This window comes from Tachypleus tridentatus, chromosome 10, assembly GCF_004210375.1.
Source record: "Tachypleus tridentatus isolate NWPU-2018 chromosome 10, ASM421037v1, whole genome shotgun sequence".
NCBI lineage: Eukaryota > Metazoa > Arthropoda > Merostomata > Xiphosura > Limulidae > Tachypleus > Tachypleus tridentatus.
In genome coordinates, this window is record NC_134834.1 from 18481301 (window position 1) to 18493778 (window position 12478).

At 34.4% G+C, this 12478-nt stretch overlaps 1 protein-coding gene across 3 annotated transcripts in view; it reads right to left on the reverse strand.

Moving 5' to 3' along the window:
• Positions 1-12478, reverse strand: part of LOC143228826 (potassium channel subfamily T member 2-like) — a 188686-nt gene that overhangs the window by 51615 nt on the left and 124593 nt on the right. For all 3 annotated transcript variants that reach the window (XM_076460205.1, XM_076460204.1, XM_076460203.1), the window contains exons 3-7: positions 12141-12240; positions 3571-3654; positions 1521-1569; positions 1119-1178; positions 592-666 (exon numbers count right to left, since the gene is read on the reverse strand). In XM_076460205.1, the coding sequence (XP_076316320.1) occupies positions 592-666; positions 1119-1178; positions 1521-1569; positions 3571-3654; positions 12141-12240 (368 nt within the window). The remainder of the gene's footprint in view (positions 1-591; positions 667-1118; positions 1179-1520; positions 1570-3570; positions 3655-12140; positions 12241-12478) is intronic.

Here is a 12478-nt window from a genome sequence, read left to right on the forward strand (position 1 = left end):
TAAATCATGTCAAGCAAATTTGGTTTTAATTTGACCACTAAATATGTGTTCACAGTATCTGTGTCCAGTAATTTATCAGTTATTTTACAATTCCTTGAGGTGTTTAAGATTCGATCAATTTCTAAACTAAACATATCTTAAAACTGGTATCATCAAACCATCATTCAATGTCATTTCTGTTACAAAAAAAAAAAAAAAGCGCCACCTTTTGGTTGTTTTTTTATTACCTTCAAAATTTCTACAAGATTAACTCTCTGAACTTGAAAAAAATCAAAAAACGATAAAGACCAGAAAATATACTATTGGAAACATAAGAAATTTCCTATAATAAACACAATGGGGAAAATCGTCCAGCGAAGCGTAAATAGCAGATGTGAAACATCAGAACTTGGTTACAGAAGGAAGAAGAACTACTTTTTTGCTCGCAATGTTTCCTTTTCTTTTGTCGTTGTTTTGTTTCTACATCACTCTAATTCAATTTTAATTGGATCAGAGAAAATTCTTATAATGCTGATATGAATAATAAATTGATCCCAAATAGCTTCGATATTTTATTGAATATAAACAAGAAAAGAAAACGAGAACACTCACTGTGATGATAAATGGTACGTTATTCACTAGTTCCAAGATGAAATTAAAGCTCATTAGCTGTTGCCAGATGTTACCCTGAAAAATAAAAAAATAAATTCATGAACTGTCAATCAAATTAATTAAAATCTTATTTCCTTACGTAATAATTACGTTTTAAAGATTCAGAGAAACATGCGCATAAATTAAATATAAGATATCCACAATATGAATTTTGTACTTAATTAAGGTTTAAAAAAATACACGAAAAACAAATTTTGTGCAATAATTAAGTTTAGAAATAAGCGCAAAATTTCTTATAAAAATTCCACAAACCTCAAGCACTGATTAAGTTTCTAAAAACCCACAACTCAAATTTTGCGCACTGGTACATTTTTGAAAAGTCCACAAGACAGACATCATTCGAGAGCTTATCGGGTTTGGGGTTCAAAATTACTGTACATTATTAACATTTACGTGTAAGTGTAAGATTACTTGTGTTTAGTTTGTTAATAACACTTCAAAGTTCACTGAATAAATACAAAACTTACCTTATATCCTAAATAAGCTAAAAGTAAGGCCTCTGATAAGCATATCACCGAAAGGGCAACCTAGAAAAACAAACACATCCTTCGTTAAGCCTAAAATTATGCCACAAGATGCACGCTCAACCTCAACTGTTTAGATGATATTTAAATAGTGTAAAATATTTATCTCCAGTTCTGGTTCAGAAATTGTCTTTTGAGGTAAAAAAGTCAAGGTCCAAAGGTTTTAGTTCGATCACAAAAATGTTAATCGTTTGTAGAAGGAATAATGACATTTATGTGTTACGTGTTACCATATAAATACAAACACACAGACAACACCATCAATCGCTTTACAGGTACAACACACACAAGGGGTCGAACTGAGTAACACTGAAAGAAAAACAACAATTAACCAACATGTTTTACCTGAATGCCCCATAATGGCAAGGGACGGTCAACCCATAATATGGCCACCCTGAAAAAAAATAGATAAATAAAATTATATAAAATGACAAAAATGTTTTAGTGTTTATAGATGTACAAACGTTACGCGTGATCGTCTGGTATAAAATGTGTAAATATGTTTATCTGAAATCTACACCAAGCCGTTTGCTATAGTAATTATATTATAAAGTTCCGCGGACTAATTGCAATAATTTTTGTTTGTGAATTTCGCGCAAAGATACACGAGAGCTATTTGCGCTAGCCGTCTCAATATTGCAGTGTAAGACTAGAGGGAAGGCAGCTAGTCATCACCACTCATCGCCAACTCTTGGGCTACTCTTTTACCAACGAATAGTGGGATTGACCGTCACATTATAACGCCCCCACGGTTGAAATGGCAAGCATGTTTGGTGTGAATGGGATTCGAACCCGCAACCCTCAGATTACAAGTCGAGCACCTTAACCACGTGGCCATGCCGGGCCTACCTGGGCTAATGAGAGATGACGTTGCACGGGCTGACCGGGTTGATAACAGATGATGTGCACTTCCCAGATGGCTATGGTATAAAATTTGTTGTCTGAAGTGATCATATATAGTCTTAAATCCAAATAATTCAAATGAAAATTGTGGTTCTTTGAAATCGTGGTCTATAATATGAATATTATACTTTTAAGGAAATGGTTTGTGAGCGCACACTGAGTAAGAAAGAATTTGAATTAATATTATATAAATTTATTTTCAAATTCTAACAAACATATAACTTACGATCAAACTTCTATTACGCTAGATCCTGATAAGTAAGTAGATAGTCTACAAAGTTCCAACACTAAAATACAGCGTTCGATTCCTCGCAGAGGTGAGAGCCTAGATAGCGTTTTATCAGCTTTTCACTAAATCAAACTCGAAAGCTGATCCATCCTATGCAGAATAATTTAGGACTCTAAACTTTTTATAACCTGTTAATTTCACTTTTATTCGCACTTCATACTGGGCTATATGGGCATGGCCACGTGTGTTAAGGCGTTCGACTCGTAATCCGAGGGTCGCGGGTTCGAATCTCCGTCGCACAAAAACACGCTCGCCCTTTCAGCCGTGAGGACGTTATACTGTTACGGTCAATCCCACTATTCGTTGGTAAAAAAAGTAGCCCAAGAGTAGGCGGTGGGTGGTGATGACTAGCTGCCTTCCCTCTAGTCTTACACTGCTAAATTAGGGACGGCTAGCACAGATAGCCCTCGAGTAGCTTTGTGCGAAATTCAAAACAAACAATTACCTCGATAAAAAAATAGGCTTAGAAATGAGTTAATTTATAACACTTATTCATCTATCTAACACGTAATACATACTTCGGGGTGGCATAACTTCTCGATATATTACCGATTTCTGCGGAACGTTAACTGCGGAATTCGAACACTGAAATAGGTAAGTCAGTCCTTAAACAGAACAGCAAAAGAATGTTTTCAACAGTTTTTATTTGTTTGTTTATTTTTAAGCACAAATATTCGAAACTTTATGATCGTTTGAAATTTACCATTTCGGTTACGTTTTCCAGAAAAATTCAGTCTTTTCCAGGCCGTTTCGCTCTTTGCTTTCTTCTTTCTTTTTTTTCTTGAAAGTTAAAAACAATCCCTTTACGGTTTCGTTGGTTTCTTGAGAATGAACATTTATGTTGACCTTCGAACAAGTTCAGAATTAGTCTTCTCTTCCAGCCGCTTGTCTGTCCTTTTTCTGTCTGATTTCTTTAGTGTTCTTATTTCATTATCTTCTCATAAGAAAACTCTTCACTGTGGTTTACTACCTCTATCTATCGTATTGGTAGAATAAGGTAGAATTTCAGTTGGTTTATGAAGACCCCGAATTTAGCTCCGTTACGTCATGAGAGAATTAATCCAAGAGCGTTAAGCCTTTTTTCTTTTTTCCGGCTTAAATAGCTCCGTGAGACTGAGAACAAATCTGTATTCCGCAAGTATGCATTACGTGTTAAAACAACAAGTTTACCACTAATGTTTAAAGACAACATGGATAACCTACCAGTTAACATGGCCGTTCGGTCTCGTATTGAAATCATGAGATACTTCTCCCTCGCTTGTAATGTTCGCTTCAGGACAGCCATAGCTTAAATTCAAAAAAAATAAATACATCAGACAGTAAATTATTTAATTTTTAATAATTCCAGCTTCTGCAGTTAGGAAAACAACACGTCCATGTTTTTGTCCATAATGTTATGTTCGTTTGCTCAAAACTAAGCACAAATCTATACAATGAGCTATTGCTGCTCTGCCCACCACGGATATCGAAAGCCGGTTATTAGCGTTGTGAGTCCGCAGATATACCACTGTACCACTGGGGAGCATGTGTGTTTGCATTTTTTATAACAAGATTGTAACGCAGAGACAATAAGAAACATTTACGTTTGAAGGTTTTAAACTGTATACTAAAGATATATTTTTCTCTTTTATTAACGTCTTTTTAATGTACCGAATAAAGGGTTTTTAGAAATTAGATTACCAAGAGAAAGACTTCAGTTAATTTGTTTGTGTGTATTTATCTTTATACAAGGTGAATTTTACAATGGTTATAAAAGACTTTGGGCTACATTGGGCTCTCTGACGTGTTCACTGCAGAGGACGGAACCCCGGATTTGAGGATTGTAAGTCTGCCTATTCCACCGGGGAAGAGCAGTTATCATCAAAAATAACTTTATTCTTACTAAAAATCGAATTTCGATACCCGTGATGGGCAAAGCACAAATAGTTCATAGTAAACTTATCAGAAACCAAAGAATTGTTCACGTATATACAAAGGAAAAATTCTTACAACGATGTTTATAGAAATATTTAGGTTTGTCTCCATAACAGAGCTCAGTACTGCTACTTTAAATGGAAGTTTTGTCATATGCTTACTGCCGAATAATTTAACTTGTATAAGAAATACCATTGTTAATAAATGATTCGTTGAAGTACTTTTAGCTACTGTGCTGCAGTTACACATGGTATCGATTACAAAATCTAATCAACGCTCCACTTCCAGCTCTCTAAGTCCAATTCCAATGTATGCAGAATAAAAACAAACGTGTTCACTTGTGTTCGAGAAATAATAAGTACATTAATTGGAATATTTTAACCTTTTTTTTTGATGAATATGTTGATTCGTGTAAAGTCTTTAGCTAATGAAAATAACAACAACTTACTATCAAACGACCAAGCTAATGTAAGACATTAATAAGTTAGGACTGAACTACAATGTACTTCTTCTGATCTGTTTTGTTTTCCCAATATGTTTTGAAGTCTGTTGAAGAAAGATGTTAAAAATATTCTTTCCACCAATAGTTTCGTTTAGTGTAGAATAATTAATTTGATTTCAATTTCTGTTGTTGTTGTTTATTATCAGAGCTTGAAGTTATGTAAAAGAAATTACGTCAAGGACTAGAGTAACTTTAAGATTACCACTATCAGATTATGTGCCAAGAAAGAAAGCCATCTTCAGATTACAACTATCAGCTTACTGTGGCAAAGACTAGAGCTATCTTCACATTTCAACTGTTAGCTTTTGTGTCAAGGACTAGAGCCATTTTCAGATTACAACTATCAGTTTACTGTGGCAAAGACTAGAGCTATCTTCACATTTCAACTGTTAGCTTTTGTGTCAAGGACTAGAGCCATTTTCAGATTACAACTATCAGTTTACTGTGGCAAAGACTAGAGCTATCTTCAGATTACAACTATCACTTTATGTACTAAAGACTAGAGCCATCTTCAGATTACAACTATCAGTTTATGTACCAAAGACTAGAGCCATCTTCAGATTACAACTATCAGTTTATGTACTAAAGACTAGAGCCATCTTCATATTACAACTATCAGTTATGTACCAAAGACTAGAGCCATCTTCAGATTACAACTATCAGTTCATGTACTAAAGACTAGAGCAATCTTCATATTACAACTATCACTTTATGTACTAAAGACTAGAGCAATCTTCATATTACAACTATCAGTTCATGTACTAAAGACTAGAGCCATCTTCAGATTACAACTATCAGTTTATGTACTAAAGACTAGAGCAATCTTCATATTACAACTATCAGTTTATGTACTAAAGACTAGAGCAATCTTCATATTACAACTATCAGTTCATGTACCAAAGACTAGAGCCATCTTCAGATTACAACTATCAGTTTATGTACTAAAGACTAGAGCAATCTTCATATTACAACTATCAGTTTATGTACTAAAGACTAGAGCCATCTTCAGATTACAACTATCAGTTCATGTACCAAAGACTAGAGCCATCTTCAGATTACAACTATCACTTTATGTACTAAAGACTAGAGCAATCTTCATATTACAGCTATCAGTTTATGTACCAAAGACTAGAGCAATCTTCATATTACAACTATCAGTTCATGTACTAAAGACTAGAGCCATCTTCAGATTACAACTATCAGTTTATGTACCAAAGACTAGAGCCATCTTCATATTACAACTATCACTTTATGTACTAAAGACTAGAGCAATCTTCATATTACAACTATCAGTTTATGTACCAAAGACTAGAGCCATCTTCATATTACAACTATCACTTTATGTACTAAAGACTAGAGCAATCTTCATATTACAACTATCAGTTTATGTACCAAAGACTAGAGCCATCTTCAGATTACAACTATCACTTTATGTACCAAAGACTAGAGCCATCTTCAGATTACAACTATCACTTTATGTACCAAAGACTAGAGCAATCTTCATATTATAACTATCAGTTCATCTACCAAAGACAAGAGCCATCTTCATATTACAACTATCAGTTTATGTACTAAAGACTAGAGCAATCTTCGTATTACAACTATCAGTTTATGTACTAAAGACTAGAGCAATCTTCATATTACAACTATCAGTTTATGTACTAAAGACTAGAGCAATCTTCAGATTACAACTATCACTTTATGTACTAAAGACTAGAGCAATCTTCATATTATAACTATCAGTTCATGTACCAAACACAAGAGCCATCTTCATATTACAACTATCAGTTTATGTACTAAAGACTAGAGCAATCTTCAGATTACAACTATCAGTTTATGTACTAAAGACTAGAGCAATCTTCATATTACAACTATCAGTTTATGTACTAAAGACTAGAGCAATCTTCATATTACAACTATCAGTTTATGTACTAAAGACTAGAGCAATCTTCATATTACAACTATCAGTTTATGTACTAAAGACTAGAGCAATCTTCATATTACAACTATCAGTTTACTGTGGCAAAGACTAGAGCTATCTTCAGATTACAACTATCACTTTATGTACTAAAGACTAGAGCCATCTTCAGATTACAACTATCAGTTTATGTACCAAAGACTAGAGCCATCTTCAGATTACAACTATCAGTTTATGTACTAAAGACTAGAGCCATCTTCATATTACAACTATCAGTTCATGTACCAAAGACTAGAGCCATCTTCAGATTACAACTATCAGTTCATGTACTAAAGACTAGAGCAATCTTCATATTACAACTATCACTTTATGTACCAAAGACTAGAGCAATCTTCATATTACAACTATCAGTTCATGTACTAAAGACTAGAGCCATCTTCAGATTACAACTATCAGTTTATGTACCAAAGACTAGAGCAATCTTCATATTACAACTATCAGTTTATGTACCAAAGACTAGAGCAATCTTCATATTACAACTATCAGTTCATGTACCAAAGACTAGAGCCATCTTCAGATTACAACTATCAGTTTATGTACTAAAGACTAGAGCAATCTTCATATTACAACTATCAGTTTATGTACTAAAGACTAGAGCCATCTTCAGATTACAACTATCAGTTCATGTACCAAAGACTAGAGCCATCTTCAGATTACAACTATCACTTTATGTACTAAAGACTAGAGCAATCTTCATATTACAGCTATCAGTTTATGTACCAAAGACTAGAGCAATCTTCATATTACAACTATCAGTTCATGTACTAAAGACTAGAGCCATCTTCAGATTACAACTATCAGTTTATGTACCAAAGACTAGAGCCATCTTCATATTACAACTATCACTTTATGTACTAAAGACTAGAGCAATCTTCATATTACAACTATCAGTTTATGTACTAAAGACTAGAGCAATCTTCATATTACAACTATCAGTTCATGTACTAAAGACTAGAGCCATCTTCAGATTACAACTATCAGTTTATGTACCAAAGACTAGAGCCATCTTCATATTACAACTATCACTTTATGTACTAAAGACTAGAGCAATCTTCATATTACAACTATCAGTTTATGTACTAAAGACTAGAGCCATCTTCATATTACAACTATCACTTTATGTACTAAAGACTAGAGCAATCTTCATATTACAACTATCAGTTTATGTACCAAAGACTAGAGCCATCTTCAGATTACAACTATCACTTTATGTACCAAAGACTAGAGCCATCTTCAGATTACAACTATCACTTTATGTACCAAAGACTAGAGCAATCTTCATATTATAACTATCAGTTCATCTACCAAAGACAAGAGCCATCTTCATATTACAACTATCAGTTTATGTACTAAAGACTAGAGTAATCTTCGTATTACAACTATCAGTTTATGTACTAAAGACTAGAGCAATCTTCATATTACAACTATCAGTTCATGTACTAAAGACTAGAGCCATCTTCAGATTACAACTATCAGTTTATGTACCAAAGACTAGAGCCATCTTCATATTACAACTATCACTTTATGTACTAAAGACTAGAGCAATCTTCATATTACAACTATCAGTTTATGTACTAAAGACTAGAGCCATCTTCATATTACAACTATCACTTTATGTACTAAAGACTAGAGCAATCTTCATATTACAACTATCAGTTTATGTACCAAAGACTAGAGCCATCTTCAGATTACAACTATCACTTTATGTACCAAAGACTAGAGCCATCTTCAGATTACAACTATCACTTTATGTACCAAAGACTAGAGCAATCTTCATATTATAACTATCAGTTCATCTACCAAAGACAAGAGCCATCTTCATATTACAACTATCAGTTTATGTACTAAAGACTAGAGTAATCTTCGTATTACAACTATCAGTTTATGTACTAAAGACTAGAGCAATCTTCATATTACAACTATCAGTTTATGTACTAAAGACTAGAGCAATCTTCAGATTACAACTATCACTTTATGTACTAAAGACTAGAGCAATCTTCATATTATAACTATCAGTTCATGTACCAAACACAAGAGCCATCTTCATATTACAACTATCAGTTTATGTACTAAAGACTAGAGCAATCTTCATATTACAACTATCAGTTTATGTACTAAAGACTAGAGCAATCTTCATATTACAACTATCAGTTTATGTACTAAAGACTAGAGCAATCTTCAGATTACAACTATCACTTTATGTACCAAAGACTAGAGCAATCTTCATATTATAACTATCAGTTCATGTACCAAACACAAGAGCCATCTTCATATTACAACTATCAGTTTATGTACTAAAGACTAGAGCAATCTTCGTATTACAACTATCAGTTTATGTACTAAAGACTAGAGCAATCTTCATATTACAACTATCAGTTTATGTACTAAAGACTAGAGCAATCTTCATATTACAACTATCAGTTTATGTACTAAAGACTAGAGCAATCTTCATATTACAACTATCAGTTTATGTACTAAAGACTAGAGCAATCTTCATATTATAACTATCAGTTCATGTACCAAAGACAAGAGCCATCTTCATATTACAACTATCAGTTTATGTACTAAAGACTAGAGCAATCTTCATATTATAACTATCAGTTCATGTACCAAAGACAAGAGCCATCTTCATATTACAACTATCAGTTTATGTACTAAAGACTAGAGCAATCTTCATATTACAACTATCAGTTTATGTACTAAAGACTAGAGCAATCTTCATATTACAACTATCAGTTTATGTACTAAAGACTAGAGCAATCTTCATATTACAACTATCAGTTTATGTACTAAAGACTAGAGCAATCTTCATATTACAACTATCAGTTTATGTACTAAAGACTAGAGCAATCTTCATATTACAACTATCACTTTATGTACTAAAGACTAGAGCAATCTTCAGATTACAACTATCAGTTTATGTACCAAAGACTAGAGCCATCTTCATATTACAACTATCACTTTATGTACTAAAGACTAGAGCCATCTTTATATTACAACTATCAGTTTAGGAGGGATCCTGCTTCAAGTAGGGTTTGAAGCAGAGTATTGTCAGAGGGACATTTCTTATAATGTCAAATCCATGTTAATTGTCCTCCGGCAGGCCAGCGATAGGTATTCTGATGTGCAACGGTAGAATTAGGCGTTCGATTCATCTCGAATGTGGCTTTGCTATAAGAAAACATACACCGTGATACTTCCTGGAACAGAACATTCTGCAATCAGTTCGCCCACAGTATATTCTTATCACTTACTTTGAAGCGTTGTTGAAGGCTTAGCAAGAGAATCTGGTAACTTGTGTCTGTTGTGAAGCACAAAGTTACACAATAGGTTATCTGTACTGTATCCATCGCAAGTATCAAAACCCCATTTTTACTAGTATCAGCGCTCAGGTTATCGTTAAACAACTGGGGTTGGAAGACGAAAGAATCCAGTGAGTTGGTATTGAATTTGTAGGACAACAAATAAAAGGTTGCGGAATTTTAGCCAAAAGCTGTACAGAAGTGTCCCAAATTGAGATTGATCTGGTTTTTATATCGAGCAAGACTGATTGTTATTCTTATCACGGCACTTACAAGCGATAGTGCATGATGGATGCGCAAACCGTGAACAGTTCGCCCTAGTAAGTTAGCTAGCAGGTCATGTCCAACTGGTAAAGAAACGAAAAAGGTTTATAAGCTGGGCAAAAAAACATATTTGATAAGCAGAACGTTTCGGCTTTTATACTTTGCCTTTTTCCAGAAGCTGAACGTCGTTCCCTTTTAGTTTGTTTGTTTTTGAATTTCGCACAAAGCTACTCGAGGGCTATCTGTGCTAGCCGTCCCTAATTTAATAGTGTAAGACTAGAGGGAAGGCAGCTAGTCATCACCACCCACCGCCAACTCTTGGGCTACTCTTTTACCAATAAATAGTGGGATTGATCGTGATATTAGAACGTCCCCACGGCTGAAAGGACGAGCATGTTTGGCGTGACGGGGATGCGAACCCGCGACCCTCCGATTACGAGTCGCACGCCTTAACACGCTTGGCCGTGCCGGGCCTCACCGATAGCTCACAGATGTGGTTCACATGAAACAAGCAAATAAACCTTTTAAAGATGGAAGATGTTGATTTGAACTGTCCGTTGTTTATACGTTATGAGCTGTCCGTTGTTTATACGTTATGAGCTGTCCGTTGTTTATACGTTATGAACTGTCCGTTGTTTATACGTTATGAGCTGTCCGTTGTTTATACGTTATGAACTGTCCGTTGTTTGTACGTTATGAGCTGTCTGTTGTTTATACGTTATGAACTGTCCGTTGTTTATACATTATGAACTGTCCGTTGTTTATACGTTATGAACTGTCCGTTGTTTATACGTTATGAACTGTCCGTTGTTTATACGTTATTAGCTGTCCGTTGTTTATACGTTATGAACTGTCCGTTGTTTATACGTTATGAGCTGTCCGTTGTTTATACGTTATGAACTGTCCGTTGTTTATACGTTATGAACTATCCGTTGTTTATACGTTAGAACTGTCCGTTGTTTATACGTTATTAGCTGTCCGTTGTTTATACGTTATGAACTGTCCGTTGTTTATACGTTATGAGCTGTCCGTTTTTAAATATTTATAAAATTTCGCTTACGATAAAATATGAAATCAATCAAGAAATAAATTCTGTGAACTTTTAACGAACGACTCAGTAAACATGTTTGAAGAAACTGAAATATTCTGAAATTTTAAAGGCTTAAACCTAAATCGTTTTTAGCACGAAAAGTTTATTTTCAAAAACAAACAAACAAGACTTCGTTCGATATGGAGTAGTCATTCATATTTGGTTAATGTAGTGTGAGTCCCCCAGTGGCACCGTGTCATGTCTGCGGACTTATACCTCTAGAAACTAGGGTTTCGATACCCGTGGTGGACAAACAAATGTAGCATGTCGCGGTATGAAAAGCGAAAATAAAATTCAGTTTTAGAAACTGTCGCGAAACGGTAGCTGAGTGATGAATAGAGTCAAGATAGTCCACTGTGTAACTTTGCACTACGAAAATAATATCTCGTTTTAAATAACGAATGGAAAATAATTTTCATACAAACAAGGAAACGCTTCCCATTAGAAATGTGAAAGAAAAGAAAAAATAACAATAGAACTCGACTTAATATTACATTCATTAAAATAAGCAGTGACTCACTTAACTTTTCCCCATAAGATATGGATATGTCTGGACCGTACATCGCATATCAGTATTCTAGCTTTCATAATTTCGATCTTTTTGATCAATGCCAGAGAAGAGTTTCAAAGCCGTGCATGTATTTATAGAGCACGTGCTGTCATTAGTTTGTTCTTTTACGTGCAATTCTAGAGCGATGTCTGTTTCATCGAAACTAAACTTACCACGTGGCTTTTAGAGGTCCGCTGTCCAAAACGACACGGATGACATACAGGACACAGAGAACAATCTTAATGACTAGATTGAAGATCCGAATCCGTAAGCCTAAGAAGAAAAAAAAGTTACCAGTTAGAAAAATTATTAATTACATATTTTAATACGAAAATCTTAAATATTTAAAACATTTAAATCCTAGAATCAAGGATTTTTATAATCTAACTGGTTATTTGTTTCGAATTTTCGCGTAAAGCTGTGAGAGGGCCATCTGCGCTAGCCGTCCCTAATTTAGCAATGTAAAACTAGAAGGAATGCAGCTAGTCATCATCACCCATCGCCAACTCTT